We start from the raw sequence: 14436 nt of genomic DNA on the forward strand, positions 1-14436 counted from the left end.
AATAAATGGTATTCTTGGACAAATATTAGTATGATCATCAAACATTAAATTTGTTAAATTAACATTTGGTGATAAAAGCAACTATTTAATATAACACAGGAAGCAGTAGCTTTTTGCAAACTAGTGGTATTTCCGATAATTTTACTGTTTTAAATATGCACATACGGCAGTTTACTAATAACTGATTATCAATGTGATTGTCAATGTATAACTCAGGTTCCTGAAGGTTGTTCATGATGTGACATTTGGAACTCAGTGAATAAATGAATGAATGAATATGTGAACTTCATGTATGCATCTTGACAAAAAAAAAAAAAAACTGAAGTTTTAGCAACAGCTATAGTGATCACTGTGCATCACACATCAAAAGTTACACCTCTTTATCTAATTTATAGTGACTGATGATCTATAATTTACAGTGATTTTTGCTACAGGTTTTAATCACATAAATGTGTTTCTCATTGTACCTGGACCTTTTATATGACTGTGATACCTAACAGACACAACACTGCACACAAGTAAGTGACTTTTATCATTTTTATAATGTATTAGCACTTTTAGCCAGTTTTCTTCTCATAAAAGCTACAACAATATTTATTCTGTTGTCATAAAACATGTTGAACTAAAACGAAATTGGCAAGCCTAAAATGAATTTTCTCCCTATCCTCATATACAAGAATAACTGCCACTGCAGTTGCACCAATTTTGTATAAGGTACAGTATAGCCAGAAAGGAAATAATTGAGGAGATCTATTTTATTTTTAAAATAAGGGGTATTCTGATGTATTAACTGTAAAATGGCAAGCTGTCATTGTTGGGGAATACCGAAATCAGTCACAAAGACTTGAAAACAAAGAGAGAAATATTACTACTATAAAGAAATCAAAATGAATTTCAGATCCAGAAGAAAGCCCTAATAAAATGACTAACAGGCAGACATAGCAGATTTCTGGTGACAATTCTACTATGTGGTCAGTCAGATGGATCACAGCAAATAATTTAATGTTTCTAATAGAATAGTAACTGTTTTCACAAATCAACAGCAGAGGGATTAAGAATTTTTTTTTAAGAACACAGTCTACCTCTTATCACATTATGCAGTTCTAGAGCAATGACAACCCTCCTTATACAAGTGATACATTCTTCCACTGACATATTAAAACCACAGCATTGACAATGCAATACTTGGCACTTCATGAGAAATTTACACTGATAGCATGCATGGCACTCCAAACAATGAAGAATTTGCACTGACAGTCTGCATAGCGTCCCCAACTATGGCCCCTCAGCATCAGATGCTACTGCTATTCACAGTGTATCACTCAGATAATTGTTACCATATGATGCTCATTAATAACCAGATGTGCTTCCGTGTGGCAGATAATGAAAACCTTATGAACAGAGTGAATGAATGCTTCCACACTTTTGTCACTGAACTCGTTTATGGTCCTAATTCCGCCCTCCCCCCTAAAAAATGAACCTGTGTGTGTGTGTGTGTGTGTGTGTGTGTGTGTGTGTGTGTGTGTGTGAGAGAGAGAGAGAGAGAGAGAGAGAGAGAGAGAGAGAGAGAGTCAATATTTCTTCACTGTGTGAAGACTAATGCTCTGTGCTCTGTACGCTACATTTATCTAAAAGCTGTCATATTTCAATTGAGAATGCTGAGGGAGGTGGGAGAAATATATTCATTAATAAATACTATAATAAAATCTCACGATACATTGAACGTCTCCAAATAACAACAGTCCCGATAGTTTTTCTTATCACACAAGTCCACTGAGTTATTCACAAAGGTCTGCAGTATCTTAAGCAAATGTTTATTACATCTCGGCATTAGCGTATAATGATGATGGAAATAGTCGTTACCGTGACGACATGATGAAAAAACTGAATGAACCCTTCTTGACACAATAACCCCTCCACTGTTACCCATTAAAAATTAATAATTTACAAGATGCATCAATATAAATAACTTGTCACACTGTTTGTGAGGAAGCATTGGAAAAATGGGAATCTCCCTGGTGACGTACTACTTGTTACACAACGCTTTTAGATCCCATTTTGGTCCGTGTTTTTAAGGATTCACTATCAGTGAACCGTAAATAATACTCATTACGTATTACAACACAAGTGCGGCTTCCATAGCCACCGTCGCCCTCACATACGTTTGGTCTTATAGAACTTAAGTGTATTCCCTTGCACAAATTCTTCCTTCCGTACGTACGAAAATATAAGGGAACATAGCATTGGCTCGTAATCCCTTTGTTTTGTCTGATCTGTCAGGTTCATAATATGGTTCTGATTACTTACATATATTTTATAGGTTAATTGTCGGTAGGTATAATGATGCTTTTTGTTCGTGATTAAGTGCAATTGTTGATTCACAAAGTAGCAAATTAAGAAACGAAGTTGCAAGCCAGGTAAAGTGTAGAATTACAAACAAGGAAATCAGCATTCGCAAGCAAAACTGATGAGTATTTATGAAAATATAATGTGTAATTACCATACGGTTTATAAAACAGTGGACAAAATTTATCCTCGTCATTAAGTAATCACATTGTATCTTGGTTCCCTTAGCACCACTCTCGATATTGTAACAGAGGTCACTAACTGTACAATAAGCAGACGAATCCCTGTTTGTCAGGTGAATAATAGTGGCAGCTCTTCGTCATTCAAAACTGACTGAAGATCTAAATTCTTTATTTACTTTTACTACTTATTATCACAGCAAGCATCGTATCATATTCTGTTATTAACGTATGCCCCTTAAAATTCCAATGAAAACATATCCACTTCGGAACTCGACTACAGTGCTTTCCGTCAATTGCAGCGCTTTCGTTACTCAACATACCAACGATGTATTTTGTGACAGTAGTATAAATACATTGGCAGGTCAAATCTCAAATTAACTAAATAAGCTCTAATATTCAGTGCTTTTATTTCGATTCAATGGCGAATCATTTCACTTTTGTCACTATATGTTTTCATCCCACTGTTTTTCTTGCAGGTAAGACGCACCTAGTATATCTGTAGCCATGAAAGTTATTAGCATAGTTTGACATAAGACTGTGTTATTTGTTTAGTAAACTCTTTGAATTGAAAAGTTGGAGCGAGTTTGAATGTGTTTATTGTTCATATTCGTTGTGCAAGAAGCAGTTATAGTGTATGTGTTTGGCACATAGTAATGTGTTACATGTATTAAAGAGTTTTTATCGTATTTTATCAGTAGATGTTTAGTAAATGTTGGAGACTTTGTTTCTGTGAGGAAAATTTTAATTTTTGACAGAAAAAGAGAACTAAATTGTCGCGTGTACAATGGAAAGTGGCATGGATTCCTTTGCAGATTCTGATAACATAAATACTTCTACACCTTGGAAACTTCGTTTTATCAAGTCACCCGTTGCGTCGTCACCTATTTGTAAACAAGTTGACACAGGTTTTCAATTATTCGTGTCAGGTTTACAAGAAAAAGTTTCGTCCGCAGAAAACAGCCTGACGGAAGATTCAGAAGAAAAGATTCAGACAGTTTCGATTAAAGAACGGGAAGGACTTCCCTGCGACGATATTGGTGATGAAAAAACAATAGCATCCTGTAGTACAGAAAAGGGAAGTACATCAACTACTGTCAATTCAATCATCTGCTCGCAGGCTACAGACACACTTCCATCTGCGAAGTTATGGATACCGTTTGATAAGTCGTACGATAGCTTTATTGTACTTGATGAAACTATTATGAGCGAGGAATCGAATGAGGAAGATTCATGTAAAAAATGTGATGAAAATTTTGCAAAGAACATTTCTGGCATTTTACCCCTCGATACTGCAAAACTCGTGTACTCTCCCAAATTTGATGCCACGAAGTCAGGTATTGTTACAAACTTAATATTAGACGATGGGAAGAATGTAAGAAATGAAGTTAAACCGAAGCCTATGATACCAGAAGAAAACGTTCTCCAGGACACCCAAAATGTGGCTTTAGTTACAGTAGGACTTCACCGCAATGAAAATAATACAAGAGGAGGGGAACAGAATGTCAATGTGCAAAACAACCCACCACATTCTGCGGAGGCTGTCAAACCAGATTCAGTATCCAGTACATTGGTGCCAGACAAATTTGAGCCAAATGCCACTTCAGAACAGATACTAGGGAGCACTGGAAAGAACGAACAAGTTATTTCTGATGGTCAAAGGGGCGACAAATTAGGACAAATTAAATCTGATATTGAGGAAACTGGAAAAATTGAACAAATGGAGTCTGAGAGTGGGGAGACTGAACATAGAAAGTCTGACAGTGGGAAGACTGGAAAGTTTGAACAAGTGAAGTGTGATAATTTGGGGGCTGGACAGATTGAACAAGTGAAGTCTGAAGGTGGGCAGACTGAAAAATTGAAGTCTGATGTGAGAGATACTGAAGAAACTGAACAATTGAAGCCTGCCAGTGGGATTACCATCAAGATTGAACAAGTAAAGTCTGAAAGTTTAGAGACTGAACAAGTGAAACATGACAATTTGGATACTGTACAAGTGAAATCTGATGATAAAATGTTTATAAAGATTGAACAACTGGAGTCTGACAATTTGGATACTGAACAAGTGAAGCTTGACAATTTAGAGACTGAACAAGTGAAGTCTGACAATGAGGTGTCTGTAAAGAGTGAACAAGTGAAGTTTGATGATGAAACTATGACTGAACAAGTGAAGCCTGACAATTGGGTAACTGGAAAGATTGAACAAGTGAAGCCTGACAATGGGGTAACTGGAAAGATTGAACAAATGAAGGCTGGCAGTTTGGAGATTGTAAAGATTGAACAAATGAAATTTGGCAACATGGAGACTGTAAAGATTGAACAAGTGAAGTCTGACAATTTGGAGACTGGAAAGACTGAACATGTGAAGCCTGACAGTGGGGAGTTTGTGAGCAGTGATCCAGAGGAGAATGCGGACAATAATAATCCTGAATGGGAACTTTTGAAAAAGCTAGAGACTGATGAAGAACGTTATAAGGCTGTGAGATTGCGATGGAGGAATCTTGTTATTCCAAATCCCAATAAGAACCTGACTTACCGTAGTCGAGGGTACTGGATTACAGATAAAAGTCAAAAACAAATATCTGAAGTCAAACCTAATCCTGTGGTTACTGGTAAATCAAGAAAACGTACACATTCTGCGGACCCCACTGAGCACCACGTCCCAGTGAAACGGCAGAGGACATTCTCTTGTACAGAAGTATTCGATAGAAAGATGCTTGATGTTCAGAAAAACCTGAGCAGAGAACGGAATGCCATTCTTCAGCAACATGAGCGAGCTGTACAAAACCTTGTGAACAAAACAAACCATCAACTTCGATGTTACTCACCTGGAAGTTTTAATGATGAGCGTATTCGAGCACTTCATGTCCAGGTAATACATTCATTTATGATAGGCCTGTCTATTTCATAATCATTGTGTTTGTTTTAGTCAGGGTACAAATAAAAAAAAAAACACTCTAAGTGTTAGAAACAATGATTTCGTACCATTGTATAGAGCTGTTAAAAACAACTTCAGTTTTACATAGTTTTTTATGGGTCAAATAACAAATAAAATACCATTTTTTGTAATATGCACACGCAGACGACTCTGCTGTTTCCCACAATTATCTGATTCCACCTTTCCTTTTGCTGCCATCAGTTCCCAGTCTTATGCATGTTAAACTTGCTCAAGGAGCCTATATTGTTAGGCTAGGCAATGTTTAGAGAAATAAAATCCCATGCGGATTTAAAGCACTCTGGATAGTAATTCAATATTTTAAGTACTGAGTGATGCAGTCTGACACGTAGAAATAACATTCATGTGTGATCATGAATTATGGGAGGCTTCAATAGTAATAGCAGTATAAAAAAAGTTAAAAACAGCTTTGTAAGCCTCTTTTAAAAACATGATGATATTACTGCACTGTTTTAAGATATGAACATGTGCAGATTGTATTTGGTAGATGACCAAAGCTTTTGTGGCAACATAACTCGCCCCTTTCTGTAAAAAATTCAGATTTAATCCAGAGTAGTGAAGACTATCTTTTCTTGCAGCTACAACACTAGAAGAAAGGATGATCACTATTCTGGGTTAAATCTGACTTTGGCACAGAAAGGGGTGGATTATGCTGCCACGGAAACTGTTGGGCATCTACTAGATATCATTGAAAGTGTTACAGATAGCCAGCTGGCATTCAAAAACAATTAAAAGAATTTCTGAACATTGACAATTCCTTCTACTCAGTAGATGAATTTTTCGATATGAAGCAGCAATTTGAAAAAAGGAGGGGAGAATTTTTTTCCTAAGGAAAACTTATGTTATAATGATATGTTCCACATCATTATGAAATTTTGCATTTATGATCTATGAAACAAGTATTAATGTAATGTAAGTGATCTTACATTGGACAAACTCAGGTGTTGTATGAGGCTAAAAGATAAAAAGTCTTACCATTCCATTGCAGCCACAGTATATTTTATAAAACTGAAATTGATTAGAAACATAGCAGAATTTTGATAAAAATTATTAGCAACTCGTCAGTATGTAATTATAGTTCTCATGTTTATGCAACAGAGGCAGAGCATGTGTGACAGCAGTAATCCTCGCTTAGGAAAAGGGTATTCAGGTCAAGGATTCTACAAGGTTCCTACCCTCGCAATTGATTCTGCTGTAAAACTTGCCAAATAATCCCAGCCACTGTGGCTGCCTCCAGCCGTCCTTATGGTAAATAAAAGTCAGAGCAATCTGTGGAATCCTGCATGTTATTTACCCACTACACGTGCTAACTTCTCAGCATTTCATGTAGGCGTGACCACCAAGAAAGTGGCTGAGTATGTGAATGAACACAGAATTGGGTCAGCTGAAATTACTAATAACAGATGTCGACTTCATTCAGTGACATAACAAAGTTTGGGCACATGATGTTACACATATGTAAACAGGAAGAGAAGAGAATGCCAGCAATACTTTCTTCTGTTTATATTATTTTATGAAATGTAGGTTGCAGTGGCAGACTGATCTGTAGCATAATCGACAATATAGGCTAAGTAGAAAGATATGAAGTTTGTTGTGAATTGGCAAAGGCAGCAAATGTGAATTTTACAAAATTATTCACAGAATGCAAATTTCATTACATCAGCTGCAATTGGTACTGCAATATTACCCAGTTGTGACGTATGAAAATTTATGTCGGTCTGGGACTCAAGCACAGATTTCCCACTTTTGCGAGTGGTTGCCTTAATCACTGCGGCTATCCATGCATGTTCCTGGCCCGACACAAACCTCCAGGAGTAACGACTGATGTCTTTATATCATAGTCGTATGTATCTCTCCTTTTAAACTTGCAACAGTACTTGATTCCCACTTTGAGAAAATTACGCTGTCACAAGGAATCAAGACCATTTTTATTGTCATATACTCCATCTGGTGAGCAAGATGTATGAGACAGGCAAAATTTCCTCAGACTTCAAGAAGAATATAATAATTCCAATCCCAAAGAAAGCACGTGTTGACAGATGTGAAAATTACCGAACTATCAGTTTAATAAGTCACAGCTGCAAAATACTAATGCGAATTCTTTACAGACGAATGGAAAAACTGATAGAAACCAACCTCGGGGAAGATCAGTTTGGATTCCGTAGAAATGTTGGAACACGTGAGGCAATACTGACCCTACGACTTATCTTAGAAGAAAGATTAAGGATAGGCAAACCTACGTTTCTAGCATTTGTAGACTTAGAGAAAGCTTTTGACAATGTTGACTGGAATACTCTCTTTCAAATCCTGAAGGTGGCAGGGGAAAAATACAGGGAGCGAAAGGCTATTTACAATTTGTACAGAAACCAGATGGCAGTTATAAGAGTCGAGGGGTATGAAGGGGAAGCAGTGGTTGGGAAGGGAGTGAGACAGGGTTGTAGCCTATCCCCAATGTTATTCAATCTGTTTATTGAGCAAGCAATAAAGGAAACAAAAGAAAAATTCAGAGTAGGTATTAAAATCCATGGAGAAGAAATAAAAACCTTGAGGTTCGCCGATGACATTGTAATTCTGTCAGAGACAGCAAAGGACGTGGAAGAGCAGTTGAACGGAATGGACAGTGTCTTGAAAGGAGGGTATAAGATGAACATCAACAAAGTCAAAACGAGGATAATGGACTGTAGTCGAATTAAGTCGGGTGATGCTGAGGGAATTAGATTAGGAAATGAGATACTTAAAGTAGTAAAGGAGTTTTGCTATTTGCGGAGCAAAATAACTGATGATGGTCGAAGTAGAGAGGATATAAAATGTAGACTGGCAATGGCAAGGAAAGCATTTCTGAAGAAGAGAAATTTGTTAACAACGAGTATAGATTTAAAAGTCAGGAAGTTGTTTCTGAAAGTATTTGTATGGAGTGTAGCCATGTATGGAAGTGAAACGTGGACGATAAATAGTTTAGACAAGAAGAGAATAGAAGCTTTCGAAATGTGGTGCTACAGAAGAATGCTGAATATTAGATGGGTAGATCACATAACTAATGAGGAGGTATTCAGTAGAATTGGGGAGAAGAGGAGCTTGTGGATCAACTTGACTAGAAGAAGGGATTGGTTGGTAGGACATGTTCTGAGACATCGAGGGATCACCAATTTAGTATTGGAGGGCAGCGTAGAGGGTAAAAATCGTAGAGGGAGACAAAGAGATGAATACACTAAGCAGATTCAGAAGGATGTAGCTTGCAGTAGGTACTGGGAGATGAAGAAGCTTGCACAGGATAGAGTAGCATGGAGAGCTGTATCAAACCAGTCTCAGGACTGAAGACCACAACAACAACAACATACTCCATCTCAGCTTTATGAAACTTACACATGAATCGATGATCAGCAGCTGTATGAAGTAGTACTCCAAATTATTTTCTGAATGCAAAGTTCTTGAAGTCAGCTGCAATGGGCATAGATGTATACAACTAACTTGTGACCTACCCAATTGTTGAACATGCTCTACAGCTTGACTTAAGGGACCTGTGTGCTTGCTAAACCAAATGGCCTGTTTGAATCCTCCTACCCAGTTCAAGTTTCTCAGAACTCCAGAAATAAGAACTTATTCTTCAGTGTATTCCTGCATCTACTGTTATGTGCACCATTACTTTTTAATATTAATTTTATTTCCTCTCTTTTATTCTCTCAGTGTCATCCTTTCTGTATTCATCCTAGTTCTGAATTGCAATATTCATTGCACTTGTAATTTCTCATCATCAATATTTGCTTCTCACTTTGTCCTTCTCTGACCCTTTGAGTCCTGGATTCTAATTGGGTAGGGTGGTGATTTCTCCTTGTTTCAGTCCCACCAGGATGGCCCCAGATCCATTCCGCCTACTGTCTAAATGAGTACTGGAGATCTTTCCCAGGAGTAAAGGACAGCTGGGATGAGAGACACTTCGTAATGCACAGGGGATAGAAAGTATGCACTCTGCCAGCAGTCTGGCCATTAGTTCGGACAAGGGCTTACACCACAGACTTTATCGTCTACCTTCTCAGTGTGTCCTGTTATATTCCAATTGAAGGAGGCACAGTGATTTCTCAGACATCTTCTGCTTCAACTTTGTCTCTCAGTAGGTGTGTCCCTCACATAAATGTAGGATTTCCTTTAAGTGTCTCCTAAGATATGTCATAGGGTCAATACTGCCTCATGTGTCCCTACTTTCCTGCAGAACCCAAACAAATGTTCCCCAAAGACAGATTCTTCCAGTTTTTCCATTGTCCTATAAATAATTCATTTCAGTATTTTTCAGCCATTACTTAATTAACTCATATTACAGTACTTTCCTCCTTCAGAATAGAAATGAATATATTTTAATTGAAGTCAGTAGGTGTTATGGCTGTCCTGATAACTTGTACACAAGGTGGAACAGTTCTGTCATAGCTGAGTCTACACAGGTTCGTATTTATTCTAGAAAATTGTCATCTACTCGAGGGGCCTTGTTTTGACTTAGGTCCTACAGTATCCTGTTGAATTCTACTCGCTGTATCACACCTCTACTACTTCTCTTTCTAAAAAATTGTCGTAAGGTTCATTTCTCCTGTATATGCAGGGTGTACATAAAGCCCAGGAAAACTTTCAATTATTTATTGCACAAGAACCAAACATTGTACACATATCATACATATGTCATTTTGAAGCTGAAAGTTTTTCACACACACACACACACACACACACACACACACACACACACACACCATTCCAGTGTAGTTTGGTAATTTGCCGATAGTCGGTGCTAGTCACAAACATGGTGAATTCAGGTGCGGAGCTAGCTTTCTCTGCATTGGTGTTCAACGAATGTTTAGAACAAAGTACCATAAGAAGCCACCAACAAGGAAGACCATTTATCACTGGCACAACAAATTTGTTACAACGGGTTGCGTGTGCCCGGCAAAGAGAAGCGGACGTCCCACTGTGAGTGAAGTGAATGTGGAGCACATACGAGAGACATTCATAAGGAGTCCAAAGAAATCTGTGTGTTGTGTATCCCATGAACTCAAAATGGCTCCAGTGACAGTGTGAAAGTCCTGTGACCATTCAAATTGGAGCTAGTGCAGAAGCTCAATGACGGCGACAAAGACAAGTGTTTTGAGTTTTGTTCGCAGTTGCAACAATTGAATGAAGATGGGGACGGCATTGTTGATCACATAATTTTTAGTGATGAAGCCACTTTTCACACAAATGGAAAGTGAACAGGCATAATTGTTGAATCTCAGGTACAAAGCATCCACATGAATGCATCAAATTTGAATGTGATTCCCCAAAGGTAAATGTTTTTTGTGCCTTGTCACATTGAAAACTGTATGGGCCATTCTTCTTAGCAGAGAGCACCATCACTGGATATTCCTACTTGGATATGTTGCAGCAATGGCTGATGCCTCAAATGCAGTCGGACTCTCCAATCATCTTTCAGCAGGATGGGGCTCTTTCCATTTTCATTGTGAAGTTCATGGGTACCTGAACACAGAGCTGCCACATCAATGGACTGTCCATGCTACAGAAGGGGGCAGCTGTTTCATGAAATGGCCTCCCCAGTCACCAGATACCCCTCCGTGTGACTTTTTTCTGTGGGGGGACATTAACAATCTGGTGTATGTACCACGTGATGTAGCAGAGCTCCAGGAGAGAATACGGGAAGCTACTACCACAGTCAACGATGCCATGCTGGGATGGGGATGACAAGAATTCAATTACCGTATTGACATCTGCCAGGTTACTCATGGCTCGCATATCAAATGTTTGTAAAAAAAACTTCCAGAGTTTCTCTTCAAAATGCAACATATGATATCTGTACAGTGTTTTAGTTTTTTTGCAATAAATAATTGAAAGTGTTTCTGGACTTTATGTACACCCTGTATATTCCTTCCATCTTTCAGCTTTTACTTCTTTTCTTAACACTGGCTTACCATGTGATTTAATTTTCTCATAGGTGGCATGTGTGTTTCCCCTAGTCAAGCATGCTTCTGCAGCCTTTCATTTGTGCTCTAGCCCTACCTGCTTAAACATCTTGTACTTTCTTTCATTCTCACATTTTAAATATTTATGGTCTTCTTTGTCTGCTTCATTTACTGCATTTTTATATTTCCTGCTTCTATCAGTAAAATTCAGTTTCTTCTTCTTCTGATTATTATTTTATTTATTCATTTATCCAAGAATAAATAGCTCCAATACACATAGAATATGTAAGTGTCTTTTTGAGGATAGGACAGGGGTTCGGCTGTGGCTTGCTGAAGGAACCATCATGACATCTACCTGAAAATATTTAGGTAAACCTAGATCAGGACTGCTGGACAGAGCGAATAAAAAGGCAACCTGTCTTAACAACTCAGCGTTTCATCCAGTCCATCCACACTGTAAAATGGTTGTTGATGAGACAATTTGTGCCAAACATCTTATGATAAAAACATAGTTTTGACCACAAGCATTTGCATCTCCACATCCGCCCTTCAGTCCGCCTGGAAAACTTGAATCAGCATCTCCTCGAATGAGAGATGCTGAACTCACAAGGAGACTAAACATTACTATAATGCACTATAGATCATGGCCCACTAGCTCGTAAAAGCACTACAGTGTGATTATGCATTGCAGTGTGACAGGGTGCTGAAATTATCACCTTTCATTAATAACCATTGCTCTGAGACCTGTAAGTTATCTTAAAGTGTGTAGTGTGTTTTACTTACAAATTATGTTTTAGCTACCTTCCTAAATAGATGTATTTTTAGTAAGCTATGGAATCCCTATCAGAATCTATACTGAATTTGTGGCTGAATTAGCCCATCTTCTGACTATAATCTATCAGAGATCCTATTTCTTGGAAAAAAAGCGCAGTCACACCCTTCTACAAGAAGGATAGTGGGAATGATCCACAAAACTACCGTCCAATATCTGAGTCTTTTTGCATATGATGCAGGTATCTATATTGAGGTACTGTCTGCTAGAAACTGCATAAATATTCAGTCAGACCATGATGAGATTTCAAAGTGATGCAAAGATTGGCAACTTGCTTTAAATGTTCAAAAATGTAAAATTTTGCACTTCACAAAACGAAAAAACATAATACCTGGGTGTAACACTTTGCAGGGATATGAAGTGGAATGCTCACACAGGCTCAGTCATGAGTAACCTCCCTCCCAGGGGTGCTCATCGTTCTTTGCGCACATGGGCCCCAAGCTATTGCAGTCCATTCTTCCTTCCCTGGGTACATTTCCTTCACTGTGCCCCTACTTCCTTGTCCTCATTCCTTCCCCACTGCCCACTCCTTCCCCACTGCCCCCTCCTTCCCTTGTCTTGGTGTTCTGATTCATGTTGACCTGGCTATCCACATAGTTCCCTGTATTGCTTTCAATAAAAATGGTCTTGATTCCTTGTGACAGCGTCATTTTCTCAAAGTGGGAATCAAGTACTGTTGCAAGTTTAAAAGGAAAGATACATACGACTATGATATAAAGACATCAGTCGTTACTCCTGGAGGTTTGTGTCGGGCCAGGAACATGCATGGATAGCCGCAGTGATTAAGGCAACCACTCGCAAAAGTGGGAAATCTGTGCTTGAGTCCCAGTCCGACATAAATTTTCATACGTCACAACTGGGTAATATTTCAGTACCAATTGCATTTTCCATAAGGACCTCATCCTGCAAACTGATGAGGAACTCCGAGCTAATCTGGAGTGATGGGGCGTTCATTTTGTTTGACATGTGCAGAAGGGTGATAAAGACAACCCCACCAACACCTGCGCTTTCATTCCGGCTTTCAGGGAGATACCCTCCCAGAGGAGGTCAAGGTTATGTGCTACAGATGAGATATGAAACTATAGATCCCACGACCCATGAGGTGCTTTCAACGGGCACTGATAACCTCGTTGTTGTGCGCCCTAAAACACTAATCATCATCATCAGGTGCTTTCAATGCTTGCATTTTGGGCATTTATCTTTCTCTAACCACTTCGGTGCTATTCATGACACCTTTACTGCTGTCGATCTCACGATCTCCTCCCCTGCTCTCATGGCTTCCCTACATAGGTCACGCCACGATGATCTTTGTGACAGTTACCACTTTCCAGTGATTCGATCATTCCTCTGCTGCTGCCAGGCAGACAGGCTCTCACATTTGGCATTCTGCAGGGCCAGTTGGCCTTTATATACATCAGCTGTGCACTTCCTCTCCTACCTTGTCTTTACCCCAGCCCAATCCCCCTCTATCCTCCACCTCCCCCCCTTCCCTGCAGTTTCTGTGCCCTCCTCTCAAAGGGATTTTTTGCGGGCTCTTACTTCTTACATAGCCCCAGGCCCGGATTCCATCCACAACAACATGATCCAATACTTGGACATTATGCAGAGGCACCATCTACTCAGGGTTTTCAAACGAATTTGGCCCACTACTACCTTCCCCTCACAATGGCGAGACATCCTTAAGCCCGGGAAGAACCCGACATCTCTTGACAGTTAACTCCCAATTAGCGTGACGAATGTCCTTTGTAAACTGCTTGAGAGGATGGTTAGCTTCCAATTATGTTCGATACTCGAATCTCATATCAGTGTGGCTTCTGGGAAGGATGATCTCCAAATGACCTTTTATTCAGATTGGAAACACCAATCCGACAGGCTTTTTCTAACTGCTGGCACCTTCACGTGTTCTTTCTTGACCAACATAAAGCATATGACATGGCTTGGCACCATCACATTTTTGTTACACTCCATGACTGGGGCTTTCACGGTCTTCTTTCGATTTTTATCCGTGTATTCTTATCCAATCGTCGGCTCTTCCGGGTTTGCGTTGGCACTTCACTCAGCACCCCTCAGATTCAGGAGAATGGTATCCCACACATTTCTGTGTTAAGTGTCACTCTTCCTCATAGCCATCAATGTGCTTGTAACATCTGTTGGGTCTCTGGTTACCCCAGCATTGTATGTTGATGATTT

At 39.1% G+C, this 14436-nt stretch overlaps 2 protein-coding genes across 4 annotated transcripts in view; one reads left to right on the top strand and one right to left on the bottom strand.

The window, feature by feature from the left end:
* Positions 1–2992, bottom strand: part of LOC126100834 (ankyrin-1) — a 135012-nt gene extending 132020 nt beyond the window's left edge. Inside the window, exon 1 of one of the 2 annotated variants that reach the window (XM_049911488.1) lies at positions 2501–2992. Coding sequence is in view for 1 of the 2 variants with exons in the window: in XM_049911487.1 (XP_049767444.1) it covers positions 1864–1930 (67 nt within the window). In the remaining variant the exon portion in view is untranslated. Of the gene's footprint in view, positions 1–1863; positions 1957–2500 lie in introns of those variants that run through there. The other variant, XM_049911487.1, reaches the window with a different exon arrangement.
* Positions 2179–14436, top strand: part of LOC126100833 (uncharacterized) — a 66201-nt gene continuing 53943 nt past the window's right edge. The window contains exon 1 of one of the 2 annotated variants that reach the window (XR_007522216.1): positions 2179–2331. Coding sequence is in view for 1 of the 2 variants with exons in the window: in XM_049911486.1 (XP_049767443.1) it covers positions 3313–5397 (2085 nt within the window). In the remaining variant the exon portion in view is untranslated. Of the gene's footprint in view, positions 2332–3113; positions 5398–14436 lie in introns of those variants that run through there. The other variant, XM_049911486.1, reaches the window with a different exon arrangement.

Source organism: Schistocerca cancellata, chromosome 9 (genome assembly GCF_023864275.1).
Source record: "Schistocerca cancellata isolate TAMUIC-IGC-003103 chromosome 9, iqSchCanc2.1, whole genome shotgun sequence".
In the NCBI taxonomy this organism is placed as follows: Eukaryota; Metazoa; Arthropoda; class Insecta; order Orthoptera; family Acrididae; genus Schistocerca; species Schistocerca cancellata.